The sequence below is a fragment of the Cherax quadricarinatus genome, chromosome 42, assembly GCF_038502225.1.
Source record: "Cherax quadricarinatus isolate ZL_2023a chromosome 42, ASM3850222v1, whole genome shotgun sequence".
NCBI classification, from domain to species: domain Eukaryota; kingdom Metazoa; phylum Arthropoda; class Malacostraca; order Decapoda; family Parastacidae; genus Cherax; species Cherax quadricarinatus.
In genome coordinates this window covers 1402787-1426121 of record NC_091333.1, presented here as the reverse complement: position 1 = coordinate 1426121, position 23335 = coordinate 1402787, and the positions used below count along the sequence as shown (strand labels likewise).

The following is a 23335-nucleotide window of genomic DNA, read 5'->3' as shown; positions in this document are numbered from 1 at the left end:
TCAGAAAACACTTGTGCTGTTCCCTGACGAACCTTACCTAACCTAACCTGTTCAGATAATAGTACACAGTTTAATGTTTATTAGGTATACAGCATTGCGACGTTTCGTTGCTGCTTGTTTTACCTTTCACCTCCATGCCTCACATTCCCCTGAAAGTCTCAGTGGTTGACATTACTGTTTATATCTTACCTTCAAGTTGTGAAGCATGGAACTGGCTTGTGGCTCTGCAGCCATTACAGCCAGAGCAGTGTTTGATAAATTTGTTACATTCCTGTCATAAATTACTCGTTCATGTTCACATTGTTGGCGTCCATGACGTTTTCTCCGGGCTACACGTAATGGTTGCTTCATCCAATCAGTCACCATACCCAAATAAATTTGGCCTTGAACAGTTTCCCTCCTTTCCTCCCTTACTTATTTGAAGAGTTCATGGGAAATACAAGTGGCTCCAGCTCCAAGGCCTTCATATCTGAACTGGAGACCTTTGTTGAACACTCTCATGGTCACAGTTGCTATCCGAGCAATGTAATCAAAATTGTTTAACTACTACTCCCTCCCATATAGTACCATAAATAAATCTCTTGATTGAGGATCGGACATATATCTCACCTATAGCAACCCGTTTGAAGGTTTTCCTGCTTTCCTCTATGTAGCTTGTGGGATGCAACTGACTGAAACCTTATGTATAACTGCTTACTCATGGCTTAGGCCTTTTCACATTCATTGATTTTTATAATTACTGGGGTGCCTTTAGATCTTTTTGGGAACTTTAGGAATCCTTTGAAATTAATAATTGAATGGTATTTTTAACTGATGCTGGTTATTTTAATTTAAGTTCATCTTTAAGTTTGCCCGAAATGCTGAACATACAGAGGGGCTTTTGACATGTACACCCAACTATTATATTCCTCTGTACAACCATGTAATTTGTCAAAATGAAAAATCTAATCTAATCTAATCTTGATGTAATAGAACTTGTGTTGTTTTATTCATGCTAGTAGTTTTTATTGTAAATTTTATCCTAGTTTTTCATAGGTGTTATATATATTTTTAAAACTACCATTCAGTTCCTATACTTTCTACACATGCCAGCTCTGCTGGTTGTAATGGCTGTGGGCCAGTGGGCCTCTAGCACAAACAGCCTGGTTGACCATGTGGTCAGAAGGGAAGCATGGGATCAGGCTGCGCTGTGAGAGTAAAAGAGCTGTGAAACCAGTCTCAGTTTTACAGAAAAATCGCAGGTAAACCATCTCCCGCTCTGTTGTCTTGTTACGATCCATATCTCTACTTTTGTCTTAGTGCTTCATCTCTCCACACATGGATATCTTAATATGTCCTGCAATTTGTCACCACCACCTAACTATCTTTGTTTTGAGCTAGTGCCCTGTATCCCTCCATATTTATATATATATATATATATATATATATATATATATATATATATATATATATATATAAAGAATAAGAAGAATAATAATAAGAATAAGAAGAAGGAAATTGTCAAAGTGGGAAGTCTGAATGTGCGTGGATGTTGTGCAAATGATAAGAAAGAGATGATTGTGGATGTTATGAATGAGAAGAAACTGGATGTCCTGGCTTTAAGTGAAACAAAGCTGAAGGGGGTGGGAGAGTTTCAATGGAGAGGAATAAATGGGATTAGGTCAGGGGTTTCAAATAGAGTTAGAGCTAAAGAAGGAGTAGCAATAATGTTTGAAGGATAAGCTATGGCAGGAAAAGAGGGACTACAAATGTATAAATTCAAGGATTATGTGGAGTAAAATAAAGATTGGATGTGAAAAGTGGGTTATAGTAAGCATGTATGCACCTGGAGAAGAGAGAAGTGTAGAGGAGAGAGAGAGATTCTGGGAAATGTTGAGTGAATGCGTGGGGAGTTTTGAATCAAGTGTGAGAGTAATGGTGGTTGGGGATTTCAATACTAAAGTGGGTAAAAATGTTATGGAGGGAGTAGTAGGTAAATTTGGGGTGCCAGGGGTAAATGTAAATGGGGAGCCTTTAATTGAGCTATGTGTAGAAAGAAATTTGGTAATAAGTAATACATATTTTATGAAAAAGAGGATAAATAAATATACAAGGTATGATGTAGCACGTAATGAAAGTAGTTTGTTAGATTATGTATTGGTGGATAAAAGGTTGATGGGTAGGCTCCAGGATGTACATGTTTATAGAGGGGCAACTGATATATCGGATCATTATTTAGTTGTAGCTACAGTTAGAGTAAGAGGTAGATGGGAAAAGAGGAAGGTGGCAACAACAAGTAAGAGGGAGGTGAAAGTGTATAAACTAAGGGAGGAGGAAGTTCGGGCGAGATATAAGCGACTATTGGCAGAAAGGTGGGCTAGTGCAAAGATGAGTAGTGGGGGGGTTGAAGAGGGTTGGAATAGTTTTAAAAATGCAGTATTAGAATGTGGGGCAGAAGTTTGTGGTTATAGGAGGGTGGGGGCAGGAGGAAAGAGGAGTGACTGGTGGAATGATGAAGTAAAGGGTGTGATAAAAGAGAAAAAGATAGCTTACGAGAGGTTTTTACAAAGCAGAAGTGTTATAAGAAGAGCAGAGTATATGGAGAGTAAAAGAAAGGTGAAGAGAGTGGTGAGAGAGTGCAAAAGGAGAGCAGATGAAAGAGTGGGAGAGGCACTGTCAAGAAATTTTAATGAAAATAAGAAAAAATTTTGGAGTGAGTTAAACAAGTTAAGAAAGCCTAGGGAAAGTATGGATTTGTCAGTTAAAAACAGAGTCGAGGAGTTAGTAGATGGGGAGAGGGAGGTATTAGGTAGATGGCGAGAATATTTTGAGGAACTTTTAAATGTTGAGGAAGAAAGGGAGGCGGTAATTTCATGCTCTGGCCAGGGAGGTATACCATCTTTTAGGAGTGAAGAAGAGCAGAATGTAAGTGTGGTGGAGGTACGTGAGGCATTACGTAGAATGAAAGGGGGTAAAGCAGCTGGAACTGATGGGATCATGACAGAAATGTTAAAAGCAGGGGGGGATATAGTGTTGGAGTGGTTGGTACTTTTGTTTAATAAATGTATGAAAGAGGGGAAGGTACCTAGGGATTGGCGGAGAGCATGTATAGTCCCTTTATATAAAGGGAAAGGGGACAAAAGAGATTGTAGAAATTATAGAGGAATAAGTTTACTGAGTATACCAGGAAAAGTATACGGTAGAGTTATAATTGAAAGAATTAGAGGTAAGACAGAATGTAGAATTGCGGACGAGCAAGGAGGCTTCAGAGTGGGTAGGGGATGTGTAGATCAAGTGTTTACATTGAAGCATATATGTGAACAGTATTTAGATAAAGGTAGGGAAGTTTTTATTGCATTTATGGATTTAGAAAAGGCATATGATAGAGTGGATAGAGGAGCAATGTGGCAGATGTTGCAAGTATATGGAATAGGTGGTAAGTTACTAAATGCTGTAAAGAGCTTTTATGAGGATAGTGAGGCTCAGGTTAGGGTGTGTAGAAGAGAGGGAGAATACTTCCCGGTAAAAGTAGGTCTTAGACAGGGATGTGTAATGTCACCATGGTTGTTTAATATATTTATAGATGGAGTTGTAAAAGAAGTAAATGCTAGGGTGTTCGGGAGAGGGGTGGGATTAAATTATGGGGAATCAAATTCAAAATGGGAATTGACACAGTTACTTTTTGCTGATGATACTGTGCTTATGGGAGATTCTAAAGAAAAATTGCAAAGGTTAGTGGATGAGTTTGAGAATATGTGTAAAGGTAGAAAGTTGAAAGTGAACATAGAAAAGAGTAAGGTGATGAGGGTATCAAATGATTTAGATAAAGAAAAATTGGATATCAAATTGGGGAGGAGGAGTATGGAAGAAGTGAATGTTTTCAGATACTTGGGAGTTGATGTGTCGGCGGATGGATTTATGAAGGATGAGGTTAACCATAGAATTGATGAGGGAAAAAAGGTGAGTGGTGTGTTGAGGTATATGTGGAGTCAAAAAACGTTATCTATGGAGGCAAAGAAGGGAATGTATGAAAGTATAGTAGTACCAACACTCTTACATGGATGTGAAGCTTGGGTGGTAAATGCAGCAGCGAGGAGACGGTTGGAGGCAGTGGAGATGTCCTGTCTAAGGGCAATGTGTGGTGTAAATATTATGCAGAAAATTCGGAGTGTGGAAATTAGGAGAAGGTGTGGAGTTAATAAAAGCATTAGTCAGAGGGCAGAAGAGGGGTTGTTGAGGTGGTTTAGTCATTTAGAGAGAATGGATCAAAGTAGAATGACATGGAAAGCATATAAATCTATAGGGGAAGGAAAGAGGGGTAGGGGTCGTCCTCGAAAGGGTTGGAAAGAGGGGGTAAAGGAGGTTTTGTGGGCGAGGGGCTTGGATTTCCAGCAAGCGTGCATGAGCGTGTTAGATAGGAGTGAATGGAGACGAATGATACTTGGGACCTGACGATCTGTTGGAGTGTGAGCAGGGTAATATTTAGTGAAGGGATTCAGGGAAACCGGTTATTTTCATATAGTCGGACTTGAGTCCTGGAAATGGGAAGTACAATGCCTGCACTTTAAAGGAGAGGTTTGGGATATTGGCAGTTTGGAGGGATATGTTGTGTATCTTTATACGTATATGCTTCTAAACTGTTGTATTCTGAGCACCTCTGCAAAAGCAGTAATAATGTGTGAGTGTGGTGAAAGTGTTGAATGATGATGAAAGTATTTTCTTTTTGGGGATTTTCTTTCTTTTTTGGGTCACCCTGCCTCGGTGGGAGACGACCGACTTGTTGGAAAAAAAAAAAAAAAAATTATATATATATATATATATATATATATATATATATATATATATATATATATATATATATATATATATATATATATATATATATATATATATATATATATATATATATATATATATATATATATATATATATATATATATATATATATATATATATATATATATATATATATATATATATATATATATATATATATATATATATATATATATATATATATATATATATATATATATATATATATATATATATATATATATATATATATATATATATATATATATATATATATAGCAACATGCAGTGGCATTTGATAGATCAAGTTATCAAGGAGAGCTTCAGTTGTTGATGTGTCTGCTGGTTTTCCTGTCTGTTTTCTTACAATCTGATGCCTTGTGGCCTACTGTTTCCTACAGTGACAATGCACTGTCTGTATCAACTGATATTCAGTGCACAAAAATTATATTCAGATTTAGTTACACTATGATACTTCAGATCCTGTTTATTTAGGCAAATGATACACAATAAGTTACTTATACTGCACACTAGTGTCATCATTCTCTGACCCACTCTTATAGTTATGAAATTTTAATTGTAATTTCCTTTAGATTGTGTCTTATTGTAGCTATTTTTTGTGGCTTGAAGTTTTTTCTTCTCATTTTCTGTATAGGTTATACATGGTGGGGCCTCAACCCATGTACACTCTTGAATTCACTCATTTCATTGGTGACCTTGATTTGCTCATCTTCTGTTCCTCTAGACTTCAACTGAATAGTCTTGGATGATATTCATAATAATGATAATTATTCTTATTGTCATTACCTCAGTTTCTCTGAAAAATAAAGTACCACCACTCTCCATCCCTGTATCTCAGTGAGTAGCATTAGTTTAAACGTATATGTTGGGATGGAACTCAAACCATTATCAGTCCATTGTTTTTACCAGCTCCATTTACAGATTGCTAAAATGTATGGTTATTGCTAGACTTGTGTAGTTTTTGGAAACTCAGAGTTCTGTTTCATTAAAAAGTTAGCTGTTGGCATGACTGCTTCACCACAGGTCCTTTGCCTTCACACAGTGCATATTTTTAATGGCTTTTCTAAATGTCAGTTTTTTTTTTTTTTTTTACTTAAACACGGCTTATTACATTACCTGACAGTATCAGGACTTGACCCTAGCCAGTGCTCATTGCCCCCAGAAACCTTCTAAAAAAATCCTAAACATATTTGATGGACTTGTTGCTTTTGTGTTTGGGTCAGAAACATCCTTATCCCTGACTTTTACAAAGTTAAAGGCGTACAACAAGAATGTATTCTCAGCTCCATCCTCATACTAGCCATCAACATACTCATTTGTTGTACTCTGTGAGATTTATTTTTCCCCTCTTTGTGGAAGATCTCATCATTACTTATGCTAGTACTTAGCTGGTTATTGTCTCATTGCAGCATGCTATTGATCACCTCGTGTTGGGAACATCTCGTGACTTTGTTTTGTCTCCATAATGAAAAATATAATTTAAACACCCTTTTATAATTCATTCTCACTCTTTGTATAATTCTCCTATTACAGCTTGTTAAATTCCATTGTTTCCTCTTTAATTGCCCTTTGTTCTGGAAACATTCAACTTCCCTAAACGTTGCATGTCTTGGTATATTGAATTAACTCGCAATTATATAATTTTCCCAAAGGGCCAACAGGATTCTTCATTTTCATGTAGGCTTAGTCTTCTAAACTAGATATATTAAATTTCTAAGGTATTCCAGGTATATTTCTTCATTTCTGGATTAGAAATTATTCACCATCATTGACTGGATTTGTACCTGTGGCCTTTCAGTAGTCTCCAGTCAACATGGAACTATGAATGTAGAATCTAATATTGTCTCATAGTGGGAGTTTTAAGGTGCCCATTGTTTCCATTATATTGCATTTTTTTTTTTTGTCCTTCATGTTCCAGCAACCAGTGAAGTTCATACAAACATTAATAAAGCTATCAATTTCAGTACTCATCCTTGTTTATTATGTTCCTTTATTGCTACCAACCCTTGTAGACTCTCTGGTCCACATCACCTTTTTGTTCTTCCTCTCTTCTCTCTCCCACCCTGATGTGTCTAATTCAAGTCTGCCTTTCCTGTGTGTCATTCCTGAAGTCTTTCCTATTTGAAAAATCTCAGCAAGCTGACATATTTCATTACCTCGGGTGGAAACTCATAATGTGTAATGGAGGAGCAGGGTTTTTTTTTTTTCAGCATCATGATTTGATACTTTGTATTACCTGGAGTTTACCTGAAGAGAGTTCCGGGGGTCAACGCCCCCGCGGCCCGGTCTGTGACCAGGCCTCCTGGTGGATCAGAGCCTGATCAACCAGGCTGTTGCTGCTGGTTGCACGCAAACCAACGTACGAGCCACAGCCCGGCTGATCAGGAACTGACTTTAGGTGCTTGTCCAGTGTCAGCTTGAAGACTGCCAGGGGTCTGTTGGTAATCCCCCTTATGTGTGCTGGGAGGCAGTTGAACAGTCTCGGGCCCCTGACACTTATTGTATGGTCTCTTAACGTGCTAGTGACACCCCTGCTTTTCATTGGGGGGATGGTGCATCGTCTGCCAAGTCTTTTGCTTTCGTAGTGAGTTATTTTCGTGTGCAAGTTCGGTACTAGTCCCTCTAGGATTTTCCAGGTGTATATAATCATGTATCTCTCCCTCCTGCATTCCAGGGAATACAGGTTTAGGAACCTCAAGCGCTCCCAATAATTGAGGTGTTTTATCTCCATTATGCGCGCCGTGAAAGTTCTCTGTACATTTTCTAGGTTGGCAATTTCACCTGCCTTGAAAGGTGCTGTTAGTGTGCAGCAATATTCCAGCCTAGATAGAACAAGTGACCTGAAGAGTGTCATCATGGGCTTGGCCTCCCTAGTTTTGAAGGTTCTCATTATCCATCCTGTCATTTTTCTAGCAGATGCGATTGATACAATGTTATGGTCCTTGAAGGTGAGATCCTCCGACATGATCACTCCCAGGTCTTTGACGTTGGTGTTTCGCTCTATTATGTGGTTAATTGTTGCGTATGTAATGGGATCATATTGTTTCAGTAAATATTAGTCAAGAAATTGCATTTTTTTGGGGGTAGTGAAAAGGATTGGTAATAAAGGAGCCTGATGTTTTGCTAAGTGATAGGTAGGTTAAGTTAAATAAAACCATGTCAAATGTGACAATAATAACTCACTTTGCACTATTGCAAAGCGAGTTATTACTGTCACATTTGACATGGTTTTATTTAGGCAAAATGTGTAAGAATAAATGTTCACTATTCTGTACTATAATGTGCATTAGTTAACAGCAGATAAAGTATACATATACATAGATGCCTTCTAAATCACCACTGCCTCTCTTCTTTTTGGCCAGATGTGCCCAGTACAGTAATACTTTACTGTATTGTGTAACACTTAGTGTACAAGATGATGTCTTGTTAGATGGACTACACTGTTGTTAGATAAGTGAGCTTGTTAGAAAACATACATGTACAGATATGTATAAAATTTGATATAAAAAAGTCATGGTGATGAAGTTGTCCAAAGATCATTATTCATTGTATCTTAGTTTGGACATTAGTGTACACATACGATTACGTATATATTTTGTTGTACAGCATTACTATTCTGAATAAATTCCAGAGAAATTTGAAATAATGTTTATTAAACAGCCTATTTGAAATTACAAAACGTCAGCCTGTGCAACTTGTGCTACATTGTAAATATGTACAGTGGACCCCCGCTTAACGATCACCTCCCAATGCGACCAATTATGTAAGTGTATTTATGTAAGTGCGTTTGTACGTGTATGTTTGGGGGTCTGAAATAGACTAATCTACTTCACAATATTCCTTATGGGAACAAATTCGGTCAGTACTGGCACCTGAACATACTTCTGGAATGAAAAATATCGTTAACCGGGGGTCCACTGTATATATATAATCTACATTGGAGCATTGCTGTTGAAATAACCTGAGTTTTGTTATTGTACTCAAATGATCATTGTATTTTGTCATATTTTCAAGCATTTTTATTATTTTACATTATGCACTATTTATGTAATACAGTGGACCCCCACATAACGATATTAATCCGTTCCTGAGAGCTCATTGTTATGCGAAATTATCGTTATGCGAATGAATTTTCCCCATAAGAAAAATGGAAATCAAATTAATCCGTGCAAGACACCCAAAAATATGAAAAAAAAAATTTTACCACATGAAATATACATTTCCCTACACACAAAGAGAAGGATACATGCACAATAGTAGAGTAGTACATGCACAATATATATTGTGCATGTACTACTCTACTAAATGAAGAATAAATGACACTTACCTTTATTGAAGATGCAGCAATGACTGATGAGACACTGTGTCCTGGGAGTGCCTTTTCCTCCTGAGTACTGTAGGTCCTGTTTGGCATTTTCTTCCAGAACAGGCCTTATCACACTGTGTATGCCACTACGATTCTTAAATTTCTCAAACCAACCTTTGCTGGCTTTAAATTCACCAGCAGAGAGAGGCAGGTTCGGCTGTGGCACCCTTCCACATACTTCAGTTACAATATACGTACTTCCAGCCTACGTGAGTATTTTTACCCAATCCACGTGTTCGAACTCCCACATGATATGAGCACTAGTTCCAGGCATTTTTCCCTGTTCACCTTGGTGTTAGTCGACTGGTGTGGGTTGCATCCTGGGAGACAAGATTAAGGACCCCAATGGAAATAAGTTAGACAGTCTTCGATGACACTGATTTTTTTGGGTTATCCTGGGTGGCTAACCCTCTGGGGTTAATTGTTTCTTGGTATTCTCAATAAGCCATACCAACAACGGTGCTACAGCAGTTGCAGCAGCAGCTGACAGTGCTACAGCAGCAGCAGCAGCTGACAGTGCTACAGCAGCAGCTGACAGTGCTACAGCAGCAGCAGACGGTACTACAGCAGGAGCAGCAGCTGACGGTGGTACAGCAGCAGCAGCAGCTGACGGTGCTACAGCAGCAGCTGACAGTGCAGCAGCAGCAGCAGCTGACAGTGCAGCAGCAGCAGCAGCTGACAGTGCAGCAGCAGCAGCAGCTGACAGTGCTACAGCAGCAGCTGACAGTGCTACAGCAGCAGCTGACAGTGCTACAGCAGCAGCTGACAGTGCTACAGCAGCAGCTGACAATGCTACAGCAGCAGCAGACAGTGCTACAGCAGCAGCAGACGGTACTACAGCAGCAGCAGCAGCTGACAGTGCAGCAGCAGCAGCAGCTGACAGTGCTACAGCAGCAGCAGCAGACAGTGCTACAGCAGCAGCAGCAGCAGCAGCTGACAGTGCAGCAGCAGCAGCTGACAGTGCTACAGCAGCAGCAGCTGACAGTGCTACAGCAGCAGCAGACTGTGCTACAGCAGCAGCAGACTGTGCTACAGCAGCAGCAGACTGTGCTACAGCAGCAGCAGACTGTGCTACAGCAGCAGCAGACGGTGCTACAGCAGCAGCAGACGGTGCTACAGCAGCAGCAGACGGTGCTACAGCAGCAGCAGACGGTGCTACAGCAACAGCAGACGGTACTACAGCAGCAGCAGCGGCTGACGGTGGTGCAGCAGCAGCTGACAGTGCTACAGCAGCAGCAGCTGACAGTGCTACAGCAGCAGTAGCTGACAGTGCTACAGCAGCAGCAGCTGACAGTGCTACAGCAGCAGCAGACGGTACTACAGCAGCAGCTGACGGTGGTACAGCAGCAGCAGCAGCTGACAGTGCTACAGCAGCAGCAGCATCAGCAGTTGACCATGGTACCACAGTATTTCGATAATATTTCTCACCCTTTTTACCACAGGGTTGGCACTAGAAGCTTTCTTGGGGCCCATGGTCACTTATTTTGCAGATAAAATCACCAAAAACGCTGTAATAATACGAAATGTTCCGATTGTATGCTTGGATGTTACCGCGGAGGCTGGCTTGTAAACAATGCCACCGGCGGAACATGTGAGGCTGACTCAGGCCACACATTAGACGCGTCTCGGACGAATAGCGTTGAGCGGGTTTTTTAGCGGTATGTGAGGCAAAATCTTAGCAATAAAATGTATCGGTATGCGAATTTAAACGTTATGCGAGGCCAACGGTATGCGGGGGTCCACTGTACATGTATTGTATTTTGTCATATTTTCAAGCATTTTTATTATTTTACATTATGCACTATTTATGTAATACATGTACATGTATTGTGTGAAAGGTTTCAGGGAAACCAGTTAACTAGACTTGAGTCCTGGAGGTGGGAAGTACGGTGCCTGCACTTTAAGAGGAGGGGTTTGGGATATTGGCTGTTTGGAGTGACATCTGAACTATTGTATCTGGGCACCTCTGCAAAGACAGTGATTATGTGTGAATAATGGTTTAAGTGTTTTTCTTTTTTGGGTCACCCTGCATTAGTGGGAGATGGCTGACATGTTGAAAAAAAAAATATATATACATTTTGACTATTTTTTAGGTTTGTTTAATCTTAAGTCTGCACAAACTACTTTGCATAACTGTGGCCTTTACCATATATGTATGTACAGACGTAAATCATGTAGTCTTTTATATTTATGTATCCTCTTGTTGAATAAATCTGTTTATGTACCTCGCATATATATTACACAGGTAGTATGTAAGTGTATATATAATGGTCTATTTCAACAGTTTGAGATCAACTTCATTTAATAAGCTCTTGCTAGACCTTTGAATCTTAGTTATTTATTGCTCGTCTCTTATGATTAGCTGACAGAGGATTGAGCATCTATCTCTACTTTTCTGAATGATCCATGTGGGTCTAGCACTTTGAATGTAATATAGCATGACCCCCTCCCTTTTTTTTTTAAGTGATCTCAAAGATCATGTACTTTTTCATTTTCTTCTGTAGTTATGTATTGTAATAATATTTTTGTCAAGTCATTTAACTTTTTTTTTTCAGGTTAGCAGCACTACAAAAGAGTGGAGAGGATGGCTGGAAAAATCGTGTCAAGAAAGATGGAAAAGATGTCAATTCCAATGTTACACTTCGACTTAAAGTGAGTAGAGTATAACGTATTACTTATTTTTTGCTTATTCGTGAATTCAGCAATCTTAAGTACAGTGAACCCTCTATACTTAATGGACTAATGGGGGGAGGGGGATGTACAATATTACCGATGGTCCAAAATTTCTGAATTATGAAATAAAATTTTAATGATTATAGAGGATACAGGTGTTGTAACATGTAATACTACAGTACAGCAGTACTGAATTGTGCATAATTTGCAGTAATTTTACTTACCTTCTCATGGGATAGAGAAGTATAAACTGCCATGGTTGATGTAGTCACTTAGAATTTGAGTCAGAGGAACTGGATTTGGGCCAGTGCTTTAGAAGACAACCAGACACTATTGCTGTGGACAAAATCCAGAATTACAGACCTTTTTTTTTTTTTCCATTTTGTCTGATACAGTGGAACCTCAAAAATCGAACTTAATCCGTTCCAGGAGCTAGTTCTAAATTCAAAAAGTCTGAAATTCGAAGCAATATTTCTGTAAGAAATAATGGAAATACAATTAATCCGTTCCAGAAACCCAAAAATATTCACACAAAAAAAACATTTTTTAGAGATTAATTACAGTTTTACATACAACAAATACTATAGTTTTTAATTATGTATAGTAATACATATAAAATAACATTTTTACTTACCTTTATTGAAGATTGGTGATGGCATCTGGAAGATAGGGAGGAGGAGAGAGGGAGTTGGGGTTAGTGTTTGAAAGGAGAATCCCCCTACAGGAGGACTTCGGGTAAAGCCCTCTCTGGGGTTACTTCCCTTCTGTCTTTTAATGCCACTAGGACCAGCTTGAGAGTCACTGGACCCCTGTCTCACAAAATAACTGTCCACAGTCATCTGTTTCTGGCACCTCTAACATTTCCCTAAAATGGGACATGGTTCTGTCACTGAACTTGTTGCAAAGATGGCTTGTTTCAGCTTGCTCAGGGTGGTACTTCTGCACAAACATTTGGTCATCATTCCACTTGGCACAAATCTCCTTAACCCCTTCAGGGTCCAAGGCCAAAATCTGAAGTGGTGCTCCAGTGTCCAAGAAATTTTGAAAAAAAAAAAAAAAAAAATTTTCTTACAGAATTAAAGAGCATATTTTTGTGAAGGTAATAAGACAAAAAAAAAATTCTGATCAGTACTTACCGAGATACAGTGCCAAGAAGTTTGTCAAAAATGATGTGGTGGCGGCAACATCGACGAATTCCACATACGCGCATTACATTATTTTGCGGTTTTTACATTTTTTCTTTTCTTTTCAAATTTTTTTCTATTCCTACTAACATTTGGGGCCTGAGAGACCAATACTGTATATAAAGTATATATATAAACTCACTGTATTGAACACAATAACCGCACTAAAGTTATTATCATATTATTGTTTACCACTGTTGTTTATTACAATAAACATGCACAAATCTTGTATAATACTAATGTTCTATCATATATTTACATATTTACAATCACTGGACATGGTTTTAGAACTGCTGGAGCTTGTGGAACTCCTTGAAACAAGGCACCATGCACAGAGGCACCTTACATTCCTCACACATAAACCGAGTGTCTTTGCGTCTTTGTTGCCGTCGTTTTGTTTGTGCACAGACGATGCATCTCTTCTGAGCAAATTTCTTCTGAGTTGAAGGAAGTTGTATTATGAAATGATCACCTTCCCTCCTCAAACGCTTGGGTATATCCTGAGGAATTCGAGGGCCTTGTTGTATAGCAGGTGTTGTTACCTGGTACTTCATTATGAGTTGTCTGACAACAAACAAAATTCACCATACGGTGGTCTGTTGCCAGTCTTTATTTGGTACATATTATATGCATTGAGCATTGAAATGTCCATGAGATGGAAGAAAAGTTTCATGTACCACTTGTAACTCTTACGAACACAGTCAACAAAACCAATCTGCATGTCACATTTGTCAACCAAGCGCATGTTTTGTGTATAATCAATCACTGTCACTGGTTTTCGAATACGTTCATTAGTCACTCGATCAACTTTGCCACTGTCTTGCATTTCATTACGGTGAATGGTTGTCAACAATGTGACATCTCGTTTGTCATGCCACCGTAATGCCATGGTGTCATTGGCAGTAAACACCTGCACGTCATCACCACGAGCACCTGTGTTGAGCCTGGGCATATGTTTACGATTAGAACGCACTGTGCCACACACATCTGTCTTGTTCACTCGCATGAAATCACTGAGTAATGGGCTTGTGTACCAGTTATCGGTATATAATGTATGCCCCTTACCAAGATAAGGTGCCATCATGTTTCTCACTACGTCACCTGAGATACCCAGTAACATCTTGGTATCTTTCAATGTTTTACTACCCGTGTATACAACAATATCCAAAACCAGGCCACTGTCACAATCACAGAGTACAAACAGTTTTATACCAAAGCGTTTCCTCTTGCTCGGTATATACTGCTTGAATGACAGTCTACCTTTGAACAAAATCAAAGACTCGTCAATTACAAGATTCTTGAATGGATAAAAGTATACGCTGAACTTTTGTTTGAGATACATGAAAACATTTCTAATCTTGTATAACCTGTCACTTCTGTCAGGCCTGGTTTTGTCAGAGAAGTGCAACATACGTAAGAATAAGATAAACCTGTTCACTGGTATGATTTCACTGAAGACCGGGGTAGAAATTAGCCGATCTGTGGACCAGTATGCTTTTATATTTGCTTATACACATGAGGCATAAGCATTATTGTTGCAAAAAGCAAATACATTTCTGCAACAGTCGTCTCTTTCCACCTGTGTAGTCTTAACTGTGGTGATAAGATCGTATTTGCCATGGTGTACTCAAAATACTTATTACTTTCCCTGACAATAGTTTCCATCAATGGCTGGTCAAAGAATAATTCAAAGAATTCCAGTTCATTGGCCATGGTTCCAAGGGGACAAGTAGGTAGAATTCCACTTTGAGAGTCATCAAAGTGGTGAGGCTTGGGAACAAAATTGGGATTTTGCTGCCAATCCCACATACGGTTTGCTGGTGGATACTGGACATCATAGGCTGGTTGTGCGGGTGGTTGTGGTTGTGGTGGGCTGGTGGCTGACGCTCCGCTTTGTCCTTGAACTGACGAGTCAGCAGCGTGGGTCCCAGCGTGGGCTGGTGAGTCACGCATGGCGGTGCCACTACCATCACCACTAACACCATCCACTGATGCTTGTGGTCTATCCATGCCAAGTGTAGCCACATCATCCTCACTATCACTACCTAAAACTGGTGTAGGGCCACGGGATGTACTCCGTCCCCTGGGCACAGCATAGGGTACACTACCCGAGCGCATGCGGCGGCGAACATACCGACGCTTCACTGGTGAATATGATTCCTCACTATCACTACTTGAATGATCGTCGAGCGCAATAAAATCACAATCCACGTCACTATCATCATCATTACTGAAGTCAGAGGCCTGGCCACGCGAAAATATTAGTTTTCTCTTGCGTTGAGGAACAACCGACCGTGAGTCACGAGTGCCCACACCAGAGGTAGAAGGTTGAGGATCGTCAGGATTTTCTGCACTATTATCGATATCCTGGTCATTCTTTTCGGTCACTAACTGATCAAAGCCGTAGAATTCGTCTTCATTTCCACTTCCATCACTGTCAGAACTATCAAATAGGAAGAGGAGAGTCCCAATTTTCCGGGGAGTGAGAGCTGACTTGCGACGAGGCATGGTGAACAAGGGTAACTGAGCCTGCGTTCCCACAATGCTATGCGGGCGCCTAGATTTTTTGTTTATGGCGCACACCCACCACGCAGACCCGTTCTCTCACATGTAGGCCTATGAGCGTTTTCGCGCTAAATTTGACGGCGCTAGAATTTTGGCATAGATCTACGGTTTGGACACTCAACGTGAAGCCGTAGATCTACGGGACGGACCCTGAAAGGGTTAATCTTTGAAAAAGGCACCTCATCCACTCCCTATATTAACACCTTTCGCAACATCAGCTTCCTTGATTTGTTCTTTCTTTGACAGGATAGAACCGATGATCGACTTGTTTTTCCCATACATCCTGGCAAGCTCAGCAAGTCTCGCACCACTCTCATACTTCTGTATTATTTCCTCTTCACATCTATGGCATTTCTCACTTTCTTTACCACAGGGGTACCACTAGCAAGTTTCTTTGGGCCCATGGCAGCTTATTTCACAGTCCCACAAGCACTAAACACAACAAAATAATTGTAAAATGCATGAATGAGAGCACAGGTTAGTGTTCATTCAAGCATAAACAAAGCTAGACTGCTCATGGCGCCTGCGCGGGGACGCGGACAGAGCGGGCCGGCAGACAGGTCCCGTACCCGGTGGTCCGAAAATAGGAGCGCGTTCGATAATAGGGACACAGTTTGTCCAAAAAAATGGTCCTATTTTCGAAACATTTAATATGTGATACGTTTGATTTTTGAGGTTCCACTGTACCTCCAATTTTATCTGGTCTTTTTTTTTGTCCAAAATTGGCAAAATCCATTATTGAAAGGTTTTACCATAGTTCATAAAATACGTGCTGCATAGCTCAGAGGTAGCATGTTTAGGGCAGGGTAAAGGGGGTTAGAGCAATGAGACATAGGTAATTCTCCTGTGAATGAGAACTAAAAAAAAGCCAGTGGAAATAAGCCACACTGATTACTATAGCTTTTTAGGATCATTGAGTTAATAATCCCAGTAGTCACCATTTTCTTTTTCTCTGATTTCAAAGGTAAATGTTAGGGATAGGGATGTACTGCATGCATGTATACATGTGCATGCAAGCAGTGATTTCTTACTGTTTCATCTTTTAAAATAGTATATTTCTTCAGCCTACTGGAAGTGTGCGGGAACGCCCTGTTAGTCTCATGGATAGGGTGTCGGCTCTGGAAACCTCATCACAACAATGGAAAGGTCGAATCACACAGTCTGATGCTACAAAGTTTACTGTGGCACATAAGATGGCTTCATCTACATCATCAGTGCCATCTGTTGTCAGTGGGATTAATCCAGTTATCACTGTGACACCAGAGCCACCATCCACTCCGACAGGAAGTCCACTTGTGGAGCGTAAGAAGCGGTCACCATGCCAAAGTGTTTTCAAGAGCAAGACTGGAGGAAATCTTCCATTACTTTTAAATAAATCTAGCCCACTTAATTCACGCAAGGACTTTAGACGGAGTATTTCTACACCAAATGACGGAGAGAAAAAGGGTGAGCATTTTCTCAGTGAAGCATTAGTTTGTCCCATAAATTAGATGAATTGGGTTACTGAGAGAGAATACATGTACATTATATTATAGTGCAATTACCTGATTGTAATTACTGTAAGTATTTGTTGCTAGAGGAAAGGATATGACTCAAGAAATCGTAATGACACGATTGCAAATAAACCATACCCCCGGCCGGGATTGAACCCGCGGAGTTTTGAGACTCTATGACCGCGGGTTCAATCCCGGCCGGGGGTATGGTTTAGGAAAGGATATGTTCTTGTGATGACCTATCTTTTGCATTTAATTAATTAATCAAATAATTTTTTTGTAATGGTTTTCATGTTGATTTTGATATAATATCTTCCTTATTTGTATTTCCTTTTTTGGGTCAACCTGCCTGGAAGGAGAGAGCCATTTAAGAAAAAAAATATTCCTTATGTACTTATTCAGATCCTTGCATAGCCTTATACAGTATGTGGTTATCATATTTCTTTTTTTCATTTATTATCACACTGGCCGATTCCCACCAAGGCAGGGTGGCCCGAAAAAGAAAAACTTTCACCATCATTCACTCTATCACTGTCTTGCCAGAAGGGTGCTTTACATTACAGCTTTTAAACTGCAACATTAACACCCCTCCTTCAGAGTGCAGGCACTGTACTTCCCATCTCCAGGACTCAAGTCCGGCCTGCCGGTTTCCCTGAACCCCTTCATAAATGTTACTTTGCTCACACTTCAAGAGCACATCAAGTATTAAAAACCATTTGTCTCCATTCACTCCTATCAAACATGCTCACGCATGCCTGCTGGAAGTCCAAGCCCCTTGCACACAAAACCTCCTTTACCCCCTCCCTCCAACCTTTCCTAGGCCGACCCCTACCCCGCCTTCCTTCCACTACAGACTGATACACTCTTGAAGTCACTCTGTTTCGCTCCATTCTCTCTACATGTCCGAACCACCTCAACAACCCTTCCTCAGCCCTCTGGACAACAGTTTTGGTAATCCCGCACCTCCTGCTAACTTCCAAACTACGAATTCTCTGCATTATATTCACACCACACATTGCCCTCAGACATGACATCTCCACTGCCTCCAGCCTTCTCCTCGCTGCAACATTCATCACCCATGCACCCATGCTTCACACCCATATAAGAGTGTTGGTAAAACTATACTCTCATACATTCCCCCCTTTGCCTCCAAGGACAAAGTTCTTTGTCTCCACAGACTCCTAAGTGCACCATTCGCCCTTTTCCCCTCATCAGTTCTATGATTCACCTCATCTTTCATAGACCCATCCGCTGACACGTCCACTCCCAAATATCTGAATACATTCACCTTCTCCATACTCTCTCCCTCCAATCTGATATCCAATCTTTCATCACCTAATCTTTTTGTTATCCTCATAACCTTACTCTTTCCTGTATTCACTTTCAATTTTCTTCTTTTGCACACCCTACCAAATTCATCCACCAATCTCTGCAACTTCTCTTCAGAATCTCCCAAGAGCACGGTGTCATCAGCAAAGTGCAACTGTGACAACTCCCACTTTGTGTGATTCTTTATCTTTTAACTCCATGCCTCTTGCCAAGACCCTCGCATTTACTTCTCTTACAACCCCATCTATAAATATATTAAACAACCACGGTGACATCACGCATCCTTGTCTAAGGCCTACTTTTACTGGGAAATAATTTCCCTCTTTCCTACATACTCTAACTTGAGCCTCGCTATCCTCGTAAAAACTCTTCACTGCTTTCAGTAACCTACCTCCTACACCATACACCTGCAACATCTGTCACATTGCCCCCCTATCCACCCTGTCATACGCCTTTTCCAAATCCATAAATGCCACAAAGACCTCTTTAGCCTTATCTAAATACTGTTCACTTACATGTTTCATTGTAAACACCTGGTCCACACACCCCCTACCTTTCCTAAAGCCTCCTTGTTCATCTGCTATCCTATTCTCCGTCTTACTCTTAATTCTTTCAACAATAACTCTACCATACACTTTACCAGGTATACCCTATAATTTTTGCACTCTCTTTTGTCCCCTTTGCCTTTATACAAAGGAACTATGCATGCTCTCTGCCAATCCCTAGGTACCTTACCCTCTTCAATACATTTATTAAATAACTGCACCAACCACTCCAAAACTATATCCCCACCTGCTTTTAACATTTCTATCTTTATCCCATCAATCCCGGCTGCCTTACCCCCTTACATTTTACCTACTGCCTCATGAACTTCCCCCACACTCACAACTGGCTCTTCCTCACTCCTACAAGATGTTATTCCTCCTTGCCCTATACATGAAATCACAGCTTCCCTATCTTCATCAACATTTAACAATTCCTCAAAATATTCCCTCCATCTTCCCAATACCTCTAACTCTCCATTTAATAACTCTCCTCTCCTATTTTTAACTGACAAATCCATTTGTTCTCTAGGCTTCCTTAACTTGTTAATCTCACTCCAAAACTTTTTCTTATTTTCAACAAAATTTGTTGATAACATCTCACCCACTCTCTTAACCTCTCTCTTTTTCTCCATATACTCTTCCCTCCTTGCGTCACTTCTACTTTGTAAAAACTTCTCATATGCTAACTTTTTCTCCCTTACTACTCTCTTTACATCAAAATTCCACCAATCGCTCATCTTCCCTCCTGCACCCACTTTCCTGTAACCACAAATTTCTGCTGAACACTCTAACACTACATTTTTAAACCTACCCCATACCTCTTCGACCCCATTACCTATGCTCTCATTAGCCCATCTATCCTCCAATAGCTGTTTATATCTTACCCTAACTGCCTCCTCTTTTAGTTTATAAACCTTCACCTCTCTCTTCCCTGATGTTTCTATACTCCTTGTATCCCATGTACCTTTTACTCTCAGTGTAGCTACAACTAGAAAGTGATCTGATATATCTGTGGCCCCTCTATAAACATGTACATCCTGAAGTCTACTCAACAATCTTTTATCTACCAATACATAATCCAACAAACTACTGTCATTTCGCCCTACATTATATCTTGTATACTTATTTATCCTCTTTTTCTTAAAATATGTATTACCTATAACTAAACCCCTTTCTATACAAAGTTCAGTCAAAGGGCTCCCATTATCATTTACACCTGGCACCCCAAACTTATCTGCCACACCCTCTCTAAAAGTTTCTCCTACTTTAGCATTCAGGTCCCCTACCACAATAAATAAATAAATATATATATATATATATAATATATATATATATATATATATATATATATATATATATATATATTTTTTTTTTTTTTTTTTTTTCAACAAGTCGGCCGTCTCCCACCGAGGCAGGTAGTAGGTTGGTAGACAGCAACCACCCAGGGAGGTACTACCGTCCTACCAAGTGAGTGTAAAACGAAGCCTGTGATTGTTTTACATGATGGTAGGATTGCTGATGTCTTTTGTCTGTCTCATAAATATGCAAGATTACAGGCATGTCTTGCTACTTCTACTTACACTTAGGTCACACTACACATACATGTACACATTTATTTATACACACTCATCTGAGTTTTCTTTGATTTTATCTTAATAGTTCTTGGTCTTATTAATTTTCCTTTTATATCCATGGGGAAGTGGAATAAGAATCTTTCCTCCGTAAGCCATGCGTGTTGTAAAAGTCAACTAAAATGCCGGGAACAATGGGCTAGTAACCCCTTTTCCTGTAAAGATTACTAAAAAGAATAAGAAGAAGAAAATTGTCAAAGTGGGAAGTCTGAATGTGCGTGGATGTTGTGCAGATGATAAGAAAGAGATGATTGTGGATGTTATGAATGAGAAAAAGCTGGATGTCCTGGCTTTAAGTGAAACAAAGCTGAAGGGGGTGGGAGAGTTTCAGTGGAGAGGAATAAATGGGATTAGGTCAGGGGTTTCAAATAGAGTTAGAGCTAAAGAAGGAGTAGCAATAATGTTGAAGGATAAGCTATGGCAGGAAAAGAGGGACTATAAATGTATTAATTCAAGGATTATGTGGAGCAAAATAAAGATTGGATGTGAAAAGTGGGTTATAATAAGCGTGTATGCACCTGGAGAAGAGAGAAGTGTAGAGGAGAGAGAGAGATTTTGGGAAATGTTGAGTGAATGCGTGGGGAGTTTTGAATCAAGTGTGAGAGTAATGGTGGTTGGGGATTTTAATGCTAAAGTGGGTAAAAATGTTATGGAGGGAGTAGTAGGTAAATTTGGGGTGCCAGGGGTAAATGTAAATGGGGAGCCTTTAATTGAGCTATGTGTAGAAAGAAATTTGGTAATAAGTAATACATATTTTATGAAAAAGAGGATAAATAAATATACAAGGTATGATGTAGCACGTAATGAAAGTAGTTTATTAGATTATGTATTGGTGGATAAAAGGTTGATGGGTAGGCTCCAGGATGTACATGTTTATAGAGGGGCAACTGATATATCGGATCATTATTTAGTTGTAGCTACAGTTAGAGTAAGAGGTAGATGGGAAAAGAGGAAGGTGGCAACAACAAGTAAGAGGGAGGTGAAAGTGTATAAACTAAGGGAGGAGGAAGTTCGGGTGAGATATAAGCGACTATTGGCAGAAAGGTGGGCTAGTGCAAAGATGAGTAGTGGGGGGGTTGAAGAGGGTTGGAATAGTTTTAAAAATGCAGTATTAGAATGTGGGGCAGAAGTTTGTGGTTATAGGAGGGTGGGGGCAGGAGGAAAGAGGAGTGATTGGTGGAATGATGAAGTAAAGGGTGTGATAAAAGAGAAAAAGGTAGCTTATGAGAGGTTTTTACAAAGCAGAAGTGTTATAAGAAGAGCAGAGTATATGGAGAGTAAAAGAAAGGTAAAGAGAGTGGTGAGAGAGTGCAAAAGGAGAGCAGATGATAGAGTGGGAGAGGCACTGTCAAGAAATTTTAATGAAAATAAGAAAAAATTTTGGAGCGAGTTAAACAAGTTAAGAAAGCCTAGGGAAAATATGGATTTGTCAGTTAAAAACAGAGTAGGGGAGTTAGTAGATGGGGAGATGGAGGTATTGGGTAGATGGCGAGAATATTTTGAGGAACTTTTAAATGTTAAGGAAGAAACAGAGGCAGTAATTTCATGCACTGGTCAGGGAGGTATACCATCTTTTAGGAGTGAAGAAGAGCAGAATGTAAGTGTGGGGGAGGTACGTGAGGCATTACGTAAAATGAAAGGGGGTAAAGCAGCTGGAACTGATGGGATCATGACAGAAATGTTAAAAGCAGGGGGGGATATAGTGTTGGAGTGGTTGGTACTTTTGTTTAATAAATGTATGAAAGAGGGGAAGGTACCTAGGGATTGGCAGAGAGCATGTATAGTCCCTTTATATAAAGGGAAAGGGGACAAAAGAGACTGTAAAAATTATAGAGGAATAAGCTTACTGAGTATACCAGGAAAAGTGTACGGTAGGGTTATAATTGAAAGAATTAGAGGTAAGACAGAATGTAGGATTGCGGATGAGCAAGGAGGTTTTAGAGTGGGTAGGGGATGTGTAGATCAGGTGTTTACATTGAAGCATATATGTGAACAGTATTTAGATAAAGATAGGGAGGTTTTTATTGCATTTATGGATTTAGAAAAGGCATATGATAGAGTGGATAGAGGAGCAATGTGGCAGATGTTGCAAGTATATGGAATAGGTGGTAAGTTATTAAATGCTGTAAAGAGTTTTTATGAGGATAGTGAGGCTCAGGTTAGGGTGTGTAGAAGAGAGGGAGACTACTTCCCGGTAAAAGTAGGTCTTAGACAGGGATGTGTAATGTCACCATGGTTGTTTAATATATTTATAGATGGGGTTGTAAAGGAAGTAAATGCTAGGGTGTTTGGGAGAGGGGTGGGATTAAATTATGGGGAATCAAATTCAAAATGGGAATTGACACAGTTACTTTTTGCTGATGATACTGTGCTTATGGGAGATTCTAAAGAAAAATTGCAAAGGTTAGTGGATGAGTTTGGGAATGTGTGTAAAGGTAGAAAGTTGAAAGTGAACATAGAAAAGAGTAAGGTGATGAGGGTGTCAAATGATTTAGATAAAGAAAAATTGGATATCAAATTGGGGAGGAGGAGTATGGAAGAAGTGAATGTTTTCAGATACTTGGGAGTTGACGTGTCGGCGGATGGATTTATGAAGGATGAGGTTAATCATAGAATTGATGAGGGAAAAAAGGTGAGTGGTGCGTTGAGGTATATGTGGAGTCAAAAAACGTTATCTATGGAGGCAAAGAAGGGAATGTATGAAAGTATAGTAGTACCAACACTCTTATATGG

General features: G+C 39.8%; 1 protein-coding gene across 1 annotated transcript in view; it reads left to right on the top strand.

Annotated features, from left to right (window-relative positions):
* Positions 1-23335, top strand: part of LOC128695569 (uncharacterized) — an 854631-nt gene that overhangs the window by 776859 nt on the left and 54437 nt on the right. The window contains exons 20-21 of the mRNA XM_070093194.1: positions 11738-11834; positions 16669-17050. Coding sequence (XP_069949295.1) covers positions 11738-11834; positions 16669-17050 — 479 coding nt within the window. The remainder of the gene's footprint in view (positions 1-11737; positions 11835-16668; positions 17051-23335) is intronic.